The sequence below is a fragment of the Neoarius graeffei genome, chromosome 19 (genome assembly GCF_027579695.1).
Source record: "Neoarius graeffei isolate fNeoGra1 chromosome 19, fNeoGra1.pri, whole genome shotgun sequence".
In the NCBI taxonomy this organism is placed as follows: Eukaryota; Metazoa; Chordata; class Actinopteri; order Siluriformes; family Ariidae; genus Neoarius; species Neoarius graeffei.
The window spans coordinates 20226288-20242810 of record NC_083587.1 but is presented as its reverse complement, the minus strand read 5'-3'; the positions used below and the strand labels follow the sequence as shown (position 1 = coordinate 20242810).

The window sequence follows — 16523 nt, the reverse complement described above, 5'->3', positions numbered from 1 at the left end:
ACGATGTGCATGTGAGCATCAGAACTGGACCATGGAGTATTGGAAGAAATTGGACTGGTCTGATGTTTTCTTTTACATCATGTGGATGGCTGGAGTGGTGTGTGAGTCACTTACCTAGGGAAGAGATGGCACCAGGATGCACTGTGGCAACAAGATAAGCTGGCAGATGCAGTGTGTTCTGGACAACTTCTGTTGGGAAACCTTGGGTCCTGGCATTCATATGAATGTTACTCTGACACGTACCACCTACCTAAACATTGTTGCAGACCAAGTACGCCACTTCAAGGCAACAGTATTCCCTCATAACAGTGGGATCTTTCAGCACGATAATGCTTCCTGACACACTACAAAAATAAAATACAATATTCAGGAATGGTTTGCGGAACATGACTGAGTTCAAGGTGTTGACTTGGTCTCCAGATTCCCCAGATCTTTTATCTGATCGAGGAACTGTGGGATGTGCAGGACAAACAAGTCTGATCCATGGAGGCCCCGCCTCACAACTTGTCTTAAATGATCTGCTGCTAAATTCTTGGTACCAGATACCAACAGCACACCTTCAGAGGTCTTGTGGAGTCCATGCCTCGACGGGTCAGAGCTGTTTTGGTAGCACGAGGGGGACGTACACAATATTAGGCAGGTGGTTTTAATGTTGATGGTTGATTTGGTGTATAACCAAAGAACAACTTGGTTATAACTAAAAGCTGCAAACATCATATTTTGTTCCTGGTCAGAACTGTGTGCACAGATCTGATCATGTATTGATTGATTTGATTGACAGTGCCATCTCCATGGCAACAGAACTAAGGCACAATGCTGGTGTCAAAAATGTATGTAGGAATGGCAGACTGTGCTTTTTACAACCCTGATTCCAAAAAAGGTGGGACAAAGTACAAATTGTAAATAAAAACGGAATGCAATAATTTACAAATCTCAAACTGATATTGTATTCACAATAGAACATAGACAACATACCAAATGTCGAAAGTGAGACATTTTGAAATTTCATGCCAAATATTGGCTCATTTGAAATTTCATGACAGCAACACATCTCAAAAAAGTTGGGACGGGGGCAATAAGAGGCTGGAAAAGTTAAAGGTACAAAAAAGGAACAGCTGGAGGACTAAATTGCAACTCATTAGGTCAATTGGCAATAGGTCATTAACATGACTGGGTATAAAAAGAGCATCTTGGAGTGGCAGCGGCTCTCAGAAGTAAAGATGGGAAGAGGATCACCAATCCCCCTAATTCTGCACCGACAAATAGTGGAGCAATATCAGAAAGGAGTTCGAAAGTGTAAAATTGCAAAGAGTTTGAACATATCATCATCTACAGTGCATAATATCATCAAAAGATTCAGAGAATCTGGAAGAATCTCTGTGCATAAGGGTCAAGGCCGGAAAACTATACCGGGTGCCCGTGATCTTCGGGCCCTTAGACGGCACTGCATCACATACAGGCATGCTTCTGTATTGGAAATCACAAAATGGGCTCAGGAATATTTCCAGAGAACATTATCTGTGAACACAATTCACCGTGCCATCCACCGTTGCCAGCTAAAACTCTATAGTTCAAGGAGGAAGCCGTATCTAAACATGATCCAGAAGCACAGACGTCTTCTCTGGGCCAAGGCTCATTTAAAATGGACTGTGGCAAAGTGGAAAACTGTTCTGTGGTCAGACGAATCAAAATTTGAAGTTCTTTATGGAAATCAGGGACGCCGTGTCATTCGGACTAAAGAGGAGAAGGACGACCCAAGTTGTTATCAGCGCTCAGTTCAGAAGCCTGCATCTCTGATGGTATGGGGTTGCATTAGTGCGTGTGGCATGGGCAGCTTACACATCTGTAAAGACACCATCAATGCTGAAAGGTATATCCAGGTTCTAGAGCAACATATGCTCCCATCCAGACGACGTCTCTTTCAGGGAAGACCTTGCATTTTCCAACATGACAATGCCAAACCACCATACTGCATCAATTACAGCATCATGGCTGCGTAGAAGAAGGGTCCGGGTACTGAACTGGCCAGCCTGCAGTCCAGATCTTTCACCCATAGAAAACATTTGGCGCATCATAAAACGGAAGATACGACAAAAAAGACCTAAGACAGTTGAGCAACTAGAATCCTACATTAGACAAGAATGGGTTAACATTCCTATCCCTAAACTTGAGCAACTTGTCTCCTCAGTCCCCAGACGTTTACAGACTGTTGTAAAGAGAAAAGGGGATGTCTCACAGTGGTAAACATGGCCTTGTCCCAACTTTTTTGAGATGTGGTGTTGTCATGAAATTTAAAATCGCCTAATTTTTCTCTTTAAATGATACATTTTCTCAGTTTAAACATTTGATATGTCGTCTATGTTCTATTCTGAATAAAATATGGAATTTTGAAACTTCCACATCATTGCATTCCGTTTTTATTTACAATTTGTACTTTGTCCCAACTTTTTTGGAATTGGGGTTGTATATAAAAGTTGCGTTTTTGTATCCAGCTTTTTTTTTTTTAATTTAGTTTAAAAAGTTGATCGGCAGAGCCAAGGCACTACAACATGCAGAGAACATGTACACGTCTCTGGAACTAAAGCTCATTTTAAACCATTTAATGTCCTCTCATTTAACCAAGTGTCACGCGGCAGGGAGTGGCTTATTCACCAGGATTTTGAGTGAAGCTTGGCAAGATCAGATTAGCTTTGTTGTGCTGGATTTTTGTGCATATACTGTGTAACACATTTTTACTATAAACACACACACTGATCCTTGACTTTTCAGTGTTCCTATGTGTAACAAGTTTTATAAAACGAGTTTGAGAAAACTACAGCACTTGGTGTAAAATGATCAATTGTAGTTAAAAAAATCTACATGTACCAATCAAGTTTGTACACCCCTACTCCATAGGTTTATCTGTATTTTGACTTTTATAGAACAAAACTGAAGACATAAACTAGGAAATGGTTTATGGAATTATATGGTAAATATTTTCATATTTTAGATTCTTCAAAATATCCAGTGTTTACCTTTATGATGCTTTGTACACTATTGACATCTTAACCAGTTTCTTGAGGACCACCTGGAACTCTTTTCAATTAACAGGTGTGTCTCATCAAAAGTTAATTAGAGGACCAGTTTCTTGCCGCCTTTTTGTGTTTGAGATTAAATGGTAAATAAAAATGCAGTAAATAGCCCTGTTCCACAACTGTAGTAATCCACATGTCAAGAACCATTCAACTAAGTAAAGAGAAACAACATCACTGGTTTAGGACAGGAAGTATCTTTTTAAATGAACTGGCTGTTTGCCAGAGTTCCGCCGCAGTGACATCCGTCGGGTTTTCCCCTGACTGAAAAACAACGGTGTTCAGAATTTGACTATAACCTGTTGTACTTATGCGTTTAAAAACTTTAATTTAACATTTTTATAAACACTTTAAAGGGGGGGATTGTAAAAGTTTACAGGTGTGCCTTTTTCACAGATCTCTTACCCCTAATGTTGGGGGGAGTTAGAGCAAAGTGTATATATATATTTTTTTTTTTTAAAGATTTTTTTGGGCTTTTTTTTTTTCACCTTTATTGGATAAGACAGTGTAGAGGCAGGAAATGAGCAGGAGAGAGAGATGGGGAGGGATCAAACCCGGGTCCCCGGATTTATGGTATGGCGCCTTATCCACCTGAGCCACGACGCCCCCAGCAAAGTATATTCTAAAGCTTGATATTTTATTCAGGGTTCTCCAGAAAATCTGAAGTAGGTGGCTCTGGAATTTGCAGCGGTGAAGCCGCTGTGGTGTGCCAAAGGCACACTGATGCTAGGGAGGACTGGGGGCATGTCTCCCCAGAAAATTTTGAAATTTACATACATTCTGATGCATTCTCTGCTAATTAATTACTGACCATTTCCCTGTAAATTACTTGCAATATATGTATGAAATTTCCCTCCAGATGTGTGCGCGCGTGCTTGGCTTTCTCAGTTACCCTCTGTAGTATGCTGCCTGGTTCTGTAACATAACTACATGCGCTACACCATGGTCACATGGTCCACCTCAGCCAATTGTAGCACGAGAATCGATCAACAAATTTGGTGTCACTTCCTGTCATGCAACACCCGAATCGAAGGGTCTTCATGGTTGAATAATTGGATTTGCAGCCAGTTATGGGCAGCAGAGATGAGATAAATTGCTTGAACGTTGAAAGGCAAGTTTTATTATTTATTTTCCCCTGGGATTGAGTAGCCGGCGTAGATCGTCTCTACGCAGAGAAAATCGCTGATGCTTGTGGACATCTCCGATTTATTCCTGTTCTAATCACATTCTCATTTCAGTGTATTATTTCAGAGCTGGACAAAAATCAGCGGAGAGGTTTCACTGATATAAACCAGGGTTCCCGCTGGCGCTTGTCATTGACTAACATAATCCATCAGTGACGAAGAGAAAATTAGCAGTCGTCACAGTGACAAATGTATTTGTCATCTTTTATCATAAGTTTTATTTATTTATTTTAGAAATCCCTTTCTACAAAAGCCAGAGTGTAAACAATGAGCATGTGCTTGTGACCAATAAAAATCAACATGTAATGGCCAAATGAACGCCAAGCTTTTGACCAATCGCAGTGCGTCTTAATCAGCCCAGTGTGGTGGTGTAATCATCTCTGCGTGAACCAAGCAATGGCATAGTCTAGGCTGTGGTGGTGGTGGGGTTTTGGGGCAGGCTTCTTCAAGCACTCAATGATTTTAAAGGCTGAAATGGGCACAAAGGAGGCACACTCAGAGCACCTACCATCCCCGAAGGCATCGGACAGTGTTAGTAATAAGGGGGTCAGTTTTTTTTATATATTTTATTTATATCTAAATCAATAAAAAAAAGGGGTGAAAGTGCTGTTAGCCGGCAAGCGACTGAAGGGAGCTATGTTTTGGGGGATGTGGCATGTTGAGTTCCCATGGCGAACGTATGACGAAAAACACGGTGTCATTCTGTGTTCGGTTTGTAAATCGACAGGAAAATCTGATTTCTTCATTGTTGGTTGTTCCAAGACTCTTCTCGAACCTGTTCAACTGTAAATCAAGTTTTGTGTTGAAGTAAAGGCTAAAGGGAGTCCTAATATCTCTTGAATAATTCCATGCTAAAACATCCTGAAGTGAGCTTAACTTAGAGGTTTATTTTAGCTTGATGGTGCACAGGGTGCCCAAAACCAAGTCTTTCTTATTAGGGGCTGGAGGAATGGAGAGGCCTGTATTTGTACAAATATTTGAAATTGGGTCAGATTGGTTGGTATAAATCTGTATTAAAGGTCATAGGCAAGGGTCGGAGGTGAAATGTAGAATATCAACTTTATTGTCTAGAAGAACGACCCAAAAAGTGAATTCAATCTTCCTGGTGTCTAATTTGCACCCTAAAATTGAATAAAACGGTTAAAATATACTGTTTTGCCCAGTTTCCGAAGGTTTGTTTACATCTCACTTATACGCACTTTCACCGCCAGGGGACCGTCGTCGTGACGTCATTTAAGCCAAACAGACTGGGAGCAGTTCTGCGTTTACTTGTGAACCGAGCACACGTGTACAGACTTTGGTCGTGAGAGGTTGTGTAAAATGTCTGATAGCAATTTTGAAGTAGGAACTCTCTCCAAATTAAATATCGAGAGGTGAGACCATGTATGTATGAACCTATGGCCGTTGCGAAGCAATCGGTGAATGTGGCTCACTGGTTTGACCGTGCGGCCTCGGAATCGGACAGCGACTCTGCCGACTCTGATCGCGGTGACCCCGGACCTCAACAAGACTCGCGCCCAAACGATTTATCCTGGTAATTATGATAAATTCCTACTTTCGTCGTAATACTAAACAAGAGCCCTTTTGAAGAATAATTAAACCACCCTCCCTAGTGGATATAGGGAACAATTACTTGACAGTGCGCCGTTAGGCCACATTAGCCTGCCATCCGCGGCATTATACTATTTATAGCCGACTCTGAGCGGGGAAATATCCCTTTGTCTCGTTTCCACAATGATTGTACAGGATCCCTCAGGATTCTTGACTTGTCAATTGCAAGCAAAAGGAAATGTTTACTTCCAATCTTCTCCTTTTTGCTTGAGCGTTGCTGGTCCGTTTCTTCTTTGACTGCTTGATTTTGTTTCACGCGCACAATCCCCACTCTCTGCCTCGTCTCCTTTTTCGGAAAAAGCCAGTCCACTCTCTCTGCCTCTTCTCCTCTCTCGGTAAAAACTTCTTCCTGAACCGGTCCTGTTGTTACAGTTCACTGCACAACAATAAGGCATGTTTTTTTCTTTGGGAATTCCCGAACGCACGTCTGCACTCAAGCCGAACAGCAGTGTAAGTAAATGGAAGTGGACTCAACTCAATCGGTTTGTTTGTCTACATAACGTCACACGCCGAGTGGTTATGAAAATAGCCGACAGAAATTCGCCGTGATCCGCACTAACTTATTTTAATTATTACTTATTAACAATACTTCTTGGGACCAGAAGAAAATTACAGAGGGTTTTTTAACACATAAAGTGTCAAATGTGCATAAAATTAAAACCGTTGCCTATGAGCTTTAAGTTCACTTTGATAAGTCAGTAACTAAGAAAAAGTGAGGAATACTACTTCGGCTTTATTTTTCAAGGAAAAAAGTGGAGAATATTTTTCAGAGCCCAGGGGAACCCTGATTAAACTTTTATTAATTTTACCAATGATGCCTTTAAAAAAAAAAAAAGTATTTCCTGCTTCGTGATAATTTCTATTTCTGCTGTATCTTATCAACATCATGGGCTATGTTCACACTGCAGGCTGAAGTGACTCAAATCCGATCTTTTCGCCCATATGTGACCTGTATCCGATCTTTTATTGACAATATGAACAACACAGATCCGATTTTTTTCAAATCCGACCCAGGCCGTTTGGATATGTGGTCCTAATTCCGATTCCTATCCGCTCTTTTCATATGCGACTTCAGTCTGAACCGCCAGGTCGCATTCATCCGACTTACACGTCATCAACAAACCACAAACGTCACTATTCTGCGCTGAAGTAGGCGGCGGGTCTCTCAAAAAAAAGTTACAACAACATGGCGCATAATCACGGGCGCAGATAGAGGGTGGGACGGGTGGGATTCGTCCCACCCAGATTTAAATTCACTTCGTTTGGTCCCCCCACTTTGCATAAGGCAAACCTCACGGAAAAATCAAAAGACTAATCACCATTCGGTTTATTGAGGTGCACGGCAGTGTATACATAGTTGCAACAACTCACATAAAACAAAACAAAGACTGATATTCGGTTGGTTGAGCTGCGCAGACTGCACAGGTTGCAAGCTCGAGCTTGGTTGCTATGGTAACCCACAACAAGTTTGACAGGCATATCGGGGTTGGGGTTGGTTTGCTGGCAGCTTTGTCCCCCCCCAGTTTTTTGTCCCCCCCAGTTCAAAAAACGTATCTGCGCCCCTGCGCATGACATCAATGCGAGGGACGCTTCGGGCTGTGAAGGTTCTGAATCTTCTCAATGGAAGGACGCAGAGGTTAGGGAGCTGATTTCCATTTGGGGGGATGCAGCTATTCAAGCTAGATTGGATGAGTCATACCGCAACCGGGCGGTTTTACTTCCGTAAACACTGGCCATGCTCACTGCGTGTGATGTCGTCGTATCCTGCAATGCGCATGCGGAACACTTTTAGGTCGCTTTTCGTTCATACTGAGGATCACATACAAGTCGCATATATTTGTTAATGTGAACGACCTCACAAAAAAATCGGAATTGAGCATTAAGCCTTGCAGTGTGAACGTAGCGATGATGTCCAGCTGTCTGAAAAGGGGAAACGCACAGTTGAACCAATATCAGAAGTTTCAGAAACTTTAAGGCAGTACTTTTCTGCTGAATAATTATTATTTTTAATCATTAATGAACAGGCCTCAACGTTAACTTTTTTGACACCTTAAATGGCCTCAATGTTTTGCCCCCCATGAATTTCCTTTTGCCCTAAAATTTTGCATATTTTGGCAAGTTTTCAAGTACATGGTTCAAGGCAATACTGATGTTTTCTAGGGGTATAATTGAGTTATTTAGACAAAATTACACTTTATTAAAATGTATTTTTAAAAACCTTTTATTTCCGCAACAGAAGAACAAGACAAGTTCTGGAAACATGAAACACAAATCAGTATCTCATATAAGACTTGCGTACGGTACTAGTACATAATGCGTCTTTTATATAGAGTTTAGGACACAATACACTTTGCCTATAACGATGACTAGCAACATTGCAAAGATATTAATTATAAAACTAAAAAGTTATTAAACAGGAATCTCTACTGCAGTACTGTCTTATCATTCAGCTTGACATTGCATTTAGGAGGAAATTAAACAACCTGTCGTCCTCCTCTACATCAGCTTCCTGTGCGGCTTCTGCAAATCGTGGGTGCCGTTCACGCTGTCTCTCCATCCACTATAGTTGGACTGCCCTTTCAGTGTTATATGCATTAAGATCCGGGCCCTGTAGAGCAGGGGTTCTCAACCTTTTCTGTTTTAAGGCCCACCTATTCATACTTGTACCGAGTCGGAGCTCATTAAAAAAGAGCCCCAATTATTTTGGCTCATCTATTCTATTAGAATCTAATAATCTATTGTAAAGTGTATTAATGGGATGCAACATTACTCCCTGTTACAGATGGGAATTTAAATGCAATAAAAACAAATTTTTAGATTGTAGATATTGTATTTAAAACTGTATGGGTGTGCCAGAAGCCAGCTCAAGCATGCAGGTCATTCTCAGTCAAAAGGGATTAATGATCCAAAAATGAACTTATTGCCATGTTTGTGTTCAGCAAACAAGCAAGTTATTAAAACCAAGAAGTACAGTCAAAAGAAGTGGATATAGAAACCACTCAATGGGATTAGATTCTTGCATGCGAACAAAGGATTTTTCCTATGAAAGAAAAATGTACCACCTAAATTTGACATTAGTAGAATAAAATTTGATCATGGTGTAGCCGTAACTAAATCCAAAGACGATAGTTATGCATACTATTAACTTAATGTGAAGATAAGAGTGTGGATTTTTTTTTTTCCCCCCAAAAAGAGATTGTGTATATTTTTAGTCTTTTGTATCTGTACATGCGTGACCCCACCAGCTCTGCTGATCAACTTAATGTGTTTAGTTTAATTTATTCATTCATTATGCATGGTAGCCGTGGGGTCTTAAAAGTCTTAAAGTCTTAAATTTAATATTCCAAAATTAAGGCCTTAAAAAGTCTTAAATTGCTTTGCCAAAGTCTTAATTTTTTAAACAAAGGTCTTAAATTTACTCATACTATTCTACAATGTGAAAACGTGGGTTTTGCGTAACATCAGTGAATTTCTTGGAGTATGCGCGAAGAAAGAAACAATATTGATACATTTTCGCGCCGGCGCAATCGTCGGAGTCCGTGGTGGAGAGGAGACTCCGCGAATCGCAGCATGGGGAGGTGTCGTTTTAATCAGCAGGGCTTTCAGATGAAAGATATCGTGATTGGGTGAGGGAGGTTCCTGGAAGCGACGTTGAAGCAAGATGCTGTGTTTGTCAAAAGACCTTCAAGTTGTCCACTATAGGTCATTTCGCTTTAGAGTCTCACATGAAGAGCTCAAAGCACATTGCATCTGCCCTCCACCGCCACCAGCCCATCGCTCAGTTCTGCACGGTTCAATCTCCGAATGCACCTGGAGTTGGGACTAGCACCACTGTCGAACGTCAGCAGCATCAGCCAAGCCAGACATCATCGGCAAGGCTAGCAACAACACAAGGGCCGAGCAGTGGCATGATGGGTGTCGGTGGAACCCCGACACTTCGGGCAGAGGTGCTCTGGATTTTAAAAACAATTACGGAACACCACTCGTACAGCTCGAATGAGGGCATAAGCGAACTCTTTAAGGCTGTGTTCCCAGACTCGGAAGTTGCTACAACATTCTCCTGTGGAAAAAAACAAAACGTCTTGCATAACAAAATTCGGTCTTGCTCCTTATATAACGAAGGAGTTGGTCAAAGACTTTAACGAGGCAAGTGGTGGATTCGTCGTAATGTTCGACAAAAGTCTAAACAAGACGACGAAAAGTAAACAAATGGACCACTCTCCTATCTGTCTCTCTAGGGGTGTTCACACGGCAACTTTTACTCCGGTGTAGCACCGGGGCTGCCCCGGTAGAGCGTTCACATGGTACAAAGTTATACCGGTGTAGCCCCTGAAAGCTGCTTAAACCGGTGCAAATCTAACCCTGCTCGGGAGGTGGTTTAAGAAATTTACTCCGGAGTAAATGCTAGTTTGCGGGGCAGCACCGATATAAAATGGGCCGTCTGAACGCTACAGGGGTAGACTCGCTACGCGTGAGGAGAGTTGATTACATACGGGCATTGCATAATTTGCATCCTGGTATTTTGCGCTTCCAAAATGGCGAATATCAACAACAACAGAACTGCGTGTCTTCCAGTGTTGCCAGATTGTCAGTTTTAAGTGCATTTTGGTGGATTTGAACATATTTTGGGCTGGAAAAAGTCAGCAATATCTGGCAACACTGGTGTCTTCATCCACGTTGTTTTCCCGGCGCTTGATGATGCCATGACAACCGGGAAAAGGAAGTACATTTTCACGCATGCGCATATTTCATTTCCGCATTATTACTATCGGAAATGATAGTAATAACGATAGGAAATGATAATAATAAAAGGAAATGATATCAAAACTTTATTACTATCAAAGGAAATGATAGTAATAAAGTTTTTGCTACTATAACACGGTCGCAGAAACTGCCGTGTGACCGCAAGTGGGGCTGCACCGGTGCTAACACGCTTCTCTCTAGTAAGCAGGGTTGTGACGTGTGAACGCTCCACAAAATTTACACCGGTGTAAGATATATCGCAACAAAATACATCGGTGCAGCATCGATGCAAATATGTGCCGTGTGAACAGGGCTTCTCTTACTCTCTCTCATATATAAGTGCTGTCAAAAATGTCGCGTTATTAACGCGTTAACTTGACTTAATTTTAACGGCGATAATTTTTTTATCGCGAGATTAACGCTCTGTGACATGATGCCACGCCCCGCACAGCCAGAGTCCTCTGCCCTCCCCCGAAGAGCTTAAGTTTCGTTTTCCCATCGGCGGCTCCAGCCCCACTTTGCAGTGGCTGTGACAAGACGCGTTATGCTCTGCAATTAAAAAAAAAAAACATTGGTACAACCAGTGTTCGAACTATGCCGATATTTTCAGGGGGGTCCCTTATTTTCCCTTGGGGGGAGGGGGTGCTTGCGCTTGTCTCAGAGTGCGGCTCTCCATCGCGCGCTCACTTCGGATATGCAAATACTTCCCGTTACACACGATTGCTATGTCAATAAACATCATTTTGCCAATATTTTAGAGACCCCCCAACATTTCCCAAATCATGTTTTCAAGGGATCTCATGTCTGTTTCAGGGGATCTCGGATCCCCCGAGTACCCCCGTAGTTCGAACGGTGAGCAAGCCCATTCACTTTTTTATGCTGATAAGAGAATTACAATGGTTTTTCATGTGACAAAAATGTGCGATTAAATTGCGATTAATCGCGAGTTAACTATGACAGTCGCGACATTAATCGCGATTAAATATTTTAATTGCTTGACAGCACTAATATATAAAATCTGTATCGCTTGCTCTCTCCTGTCGGTCGGTCTGTCTCTCTCTCTCTCTCTCTCTCTTAACTGTCTACCACTCTGTCTGTCCTATCCATCTATATATCTCACTATTCTATCTATATCTTTTTATCTTTCCTCTCCTCTCTCCTATCTATCTCTTGTCTGTCTACCACTTTATCTATCTATATTATGTCTATCGCTCTCTCCTATCAATCTCTTATCCATCTGTATACCTCTTTCCTATCTATCTATTTCTCATTGTGTCTCTTATCTATCCACCTCCACATCCATGTCTTCTCTCCCTCCCTTGTTTACTAGGAGTATTTACATTTCTTTTTATTCTTCAAAATGTAAAATGGTTGAAGCAAGTTGAATGCTGGGAAACTAAGACAAAGAGTTTGTCTGTTTATCATCTCTGGGTTCATGGTCATAATTAGTTTAGAGACCGTTCTTTAGGCCTCGAGTGAGGCCCTCAGTTTGGCTTTTTGACTGGTGAGTGCACACCTTGTGGCATTAATGTGTTGGTATGCCTATTGCATTTTTGTGTACCTTTTAAGACCATGACTTGGACCCTACGTTGTGCTCCTTTCTTCCAGGTTTAGACTTGTTTTTTTGTCTTGAATGTGAAGATTCGACAAGCAATGCACATAATGACTTAAGTATATAACTTTTATAATAAAAGTATTTTTACTTGAAACATTTGTCATTATTGGGAATTTGATCTGGTGTTCTACGACCTCGTAATGGGTGCGATGTAGGTCTTAATTCTCATTTAAGTGGTCTTAAAAAGGTCTTAAAGTCTTAAATTCATGGTGGTCAAACCTGGGGAAACCCTGTTATGAGTTGGAAAATTTATCCATCCGTTGAGTTCCCTGACGTCTCAAACTACCTGGTGCTACAGACCTCGTTCTACGTGGACACGCAGATGAAAACCTAGAAGACCATGGAGGAGAGCAACTTTTTAATGTGGTTGGATTAAAGATCTGGGGATCAGGACACAAAGTAAATCCTGTATTGTTTTTGCTCGGGTAAATAGTGTTTCTGGGCTTTTTGTCCGTGTCTTTGCGATGGTTGCTAGGACGCTACAAGTTTTGGTATCAGGTGTAAACAAACGATTGCTGCTCGATTCCCAATCCTCCCTGCTCTTCTCTTCCAGCAGGCATCACAGATCCATAGAATTACCCACAAATGTGTGTATCTGTGTGTGCGTGTGATCTCAGTCACCTTTTTTTCTTGATTCTTTTGAGTGCTGAGAATCCCCGGTCACAGATGCTACTTGATAGGGGGATGGTAAACGCTATATGCACCACTTTAAAGGAACAGTCCACCGTACTTCCATAATGAAATGTGCTCTTGTCTGAACTGAGACAAGCTGCTCCGTACCTGTCTGAGCTTTGCGCGACCTCCCAGTCAGTCAGACGCGCTGTCACTCCTGTTAGCAATGTAGCTAGGCTCAGCATGGCCAACGGTATTTTTTGGGGCTGTAGTTAGATGCGACCAAACTCTTCCGTGTTTTTCCTGTTTACATAGGTTTATATGACCATTGATATGAAACAAGTTCAGTTAAAAAAATTGAAACGTGGCGATTTTCTATGCTACGGAAAGTCCGCACTATAATGGCAGGCGTACTAACACGTTCTGCGCGCTTCGGCAGTGCATTGATATCTGAGCTCCGTATCAATGCGCTGCCGAAGCGCGCAGAAGGTGTTAGTACGCCTGCCATTATAGTGCGGACTTTCCGTAGCATAGAAAATCGCTACGTTTCAATTTGTGTAACTGAACTTGTTTCATATCACTGGTCATATAAACCTATGTAAACAGGAAAAACACGGAAGAGTTTGGTCGCATCTAACTACAGCCCCAAAAAATACCATTGGCCATGCTGAGCCTAGCTACATTGCTAACAGGAGTGACAGCGCGTCTGACTGACTGGGAGGTCGCGCAAAGCTCGGGCAGGTACGGAGCAGCTCGTCTCAATTCAGATAAGAGCATATTTCATTATGGAAGTACGGTGGACTGTTCCTTTAAGAACACATAAGTGAGCCAATAAGAATTGCCGTTACAAAGCAGGAAGAAAAAAACAAAATGATCACAGGGGAGGCAAGGATGCTGGTTAATATGTTTTGTTTTTTGTAACGTGCTCACTCAAATCATTTTTGTGCTTAAAGAAGCCAACCATAGGTGTGTCCGAACGGGCCTAACTTGCTAAAATGTTTCTGCCTGAGCATCTTGGTCAAGCAAATTGGGCATTCAGGCAATACCTGGCATTGAGGCTAGATGAGGGGGGAAAAGTTGATCTTGAAAAATATGTATATCAAAGTAAGAATGCAAATTGTATTCCTTTGTTCATGGAACTATTGCAGATTATAAATCCGCAGCTTCAAATACAAGATTCTTCCACAGGTGTTCTACAGTGGTGCTTGAAACCACTTTTGTGAACCCTTTTTTAGAATTAATTTTTTTATTTTTTTAAAAATTTTCCTCAATTTTTCCAGTAGCCTTCTGGCTTGTTCGTGTGATCTTTAGCAAACTATTGTTCGCATTCTGATGGTGGAGTCATGAATGTTGGCCAACATGAGCGAGGTCTTTAGTTGCTTTGGAGTTACCCTGGGTTCCTTTTGAGACTTTGTGGACTATTATTCACTCCAAGACCAAGGTGTGTGATTTGTTTGTTGCTGGTCCACTCCTGGGGAGGGTAACAGTGATCTTGAATTTCTGCCATTTGTCTGACTGGATTGGTGGAGTCTGAACAACTTGTATAAATGAGAGAAATTTATTTTAAATAAATGCCCAATTATGGTTGATTTGTCACATTGGGTTCTCTTTATCTACTTGGGTGAAAAATCTCTCATCTCATCTCATTATCTCTAGCCGCTTTATCCTTCTACAGGGTCGCAGGCAAGCTGGAGCCTATCCCAGCTGACTATGGGCGAAAGGCGGGGTACACCCTGGACAAGTCGCCAGGTCATCACAGGGCTGACACAGAGACACAGACAACCATTCACATTCACACCTACGGTCAATTTAGAGTCACCAGTTAACCTAACCTGCATGTCTTTGGACTGTGGGGGAAACCGGAGCACCCGGAGGAAACCCACGCGGACACGGGGAGAACATGCAAACTCCACACAGAAGGGCCCTCGCCGGCCCCGGGGCTCGAACCCAGGACCTTCTTGCTGTGAGGCGACAGCGCTAACCACTACACCACCGTGCCGCCGGTGAAAAAATCTGAGGTTTTCAAATGTATGCATAAATATATAGAACATTCCAAAGGGTTCACAAACTTTTCAAGCACCACAGTAAGAGGAATGGAACGCTTCAGGACATGCTGTTGTAGGAACATGATTTGACTTCAGCTGGTAACAGTAACTCTGCTTCATTGCACCACTGTTTGCGGATTAATTTCCGATAACAGCATGACCCGATTCCTGATGCGTCACCCGCTGCTGGACACTGCGTAGGTGTTAAATTTTCAATACAACATTCATAGTAGACACACATGTAACAAGGTGAAAACGTGGAGTAGTGTCATGATTGTGATAAAAGGTTAAGGCATTATGTAAGTCATGCAGGTCAAAGTAGATTTACATCTACCTGAATAAATGAACACTCGGCCATCAGACTGATCTCTGTGTGTGTTTAGAGGATGACCAGCAGCAGCAGCTCCCCGAGTCTCCTTAATGATGGTGCCAAGAATTTCAGCCACAGCACTCATGGTGAGCTGCAATCTGCTGTTTTGCTGTTGGACTGTAACACTGTTTATTGGCTTTGAAATGTCTTGCTGTGCTCTTTCTTTCTGCAGATCCTGTAAGTTCCCCCACTTCCTCCCTGTTTAGCGACTTTGGTGCTTTGAGTATAACGCAGAGGAGAAAGGTAAGCATTTGTAACACATGAAGCATTTTAAGGTTTTTGTGTGCAGGTTTTTTTTTTTTTTTTTGTTTTCTTACACAGTTGGAAATCACAACGCACAGTTGTGTGCTCCAAGCATGTAACTTTGAGTTTAAAGGGTTTACAGAAGGAGTCTCCAGCGTCAGCACTTTGTAGCAGTTCAGTAGGTTTTCCACCATGGGAAGGTCTTCAGGACAGGGTCTGAAGTTCAAGTGAGGGGGTGGGAAAGCAAGGCTGGTGAGGGGATGACTGTTTATGCTGGTTATAACGTGAGAGAACCTGTTGCCTGAGTCCGTCCGTCCTCCCCGAAACATTAAACATAACTTTTAAAGTGTATGTAATGCCTTTTTTGTAATACTTTTAAAATGAATATACATCATTAGTAACGACCAAAATGAATTAATAAAGCAGGGGGAAAATATTAAGTTATTTTATCAAGCACAAAACTATCGATAAATCGGGGGCGTCGTGGCTCAGGTGGATAAGGCGCCATACCATAAATCCGGGGACCCGGGTTCGATTCCGGCCACCCGGGTTCGATTCCGGCCCGAGGTCATTTCCCGATCCCTCCCCGTCTCTCTCTCCCGCTCATTTCCTGTCTCTACACTGTCCTATCCAATAATAAAGGTGAAAAATCCCAAAAAAAATCTTTAAAAAAAAAAAACTATCGATAAATCGCAGCTTCCAGATCTTGGAAAAAGGCAGCCTTGCCTTAGGGCAACTCTTGCATGACGTCTCACGTGGAACCCCGGTTATCGGGGGCATTTCCATTCATCTGACTCCGTGCTTGTTTACTCTCAAAGATTGAATATTGTTGTAGGAATCTTACAAAAATAACAATGCGGAAAGCGCTGCGTTGTTTGGATGTTCAAATCCATATACAACAGGACATTCAGTTCACGAATTTCCAAGAAAAAAAAAAAACCCAAAATCTAAAGCGACAGTGGGTGAGGTTTGCGCAAACAAAGCGGGCAGATTTCGTTTCACCTACCAATAAAAAAATCTGATTCATCA

At 42.0% G+C, this 16523-nt stretch overlaps 1 protein-coding gene across 4 annotated transcripts in view; it reads left to right on the top strand.

Annotated features, from left to right (window-relative positions):
* Positions 1-16523, top strand: part of pan3 (poly(A) specific ribonuclease subunit PAN3) — a 61697-nt gene that overhangs the window by 7179 nt on the left and 37995 nt on the right. For all 4 annotated transcript variants that reach the window (XR_009650682.1, XM_060899817.1, XM_060899816.1 and 1 more), the window contains exons 3-4: positions 15265-15337; positions 15424-15494. Coding sequence is in view for 3 of the 4 variants with exons in the window: in XM_060899817.1 (XP_060755800.1) it covers positions 15265-15337; positions 15424-15494 (144 nt within the window). In the remaining variant the exon portion in view is untranslated. The remainder of the gene's footprint in view (positions 1-15264; positions 15338-15423; positions 15495-16523) is intronic.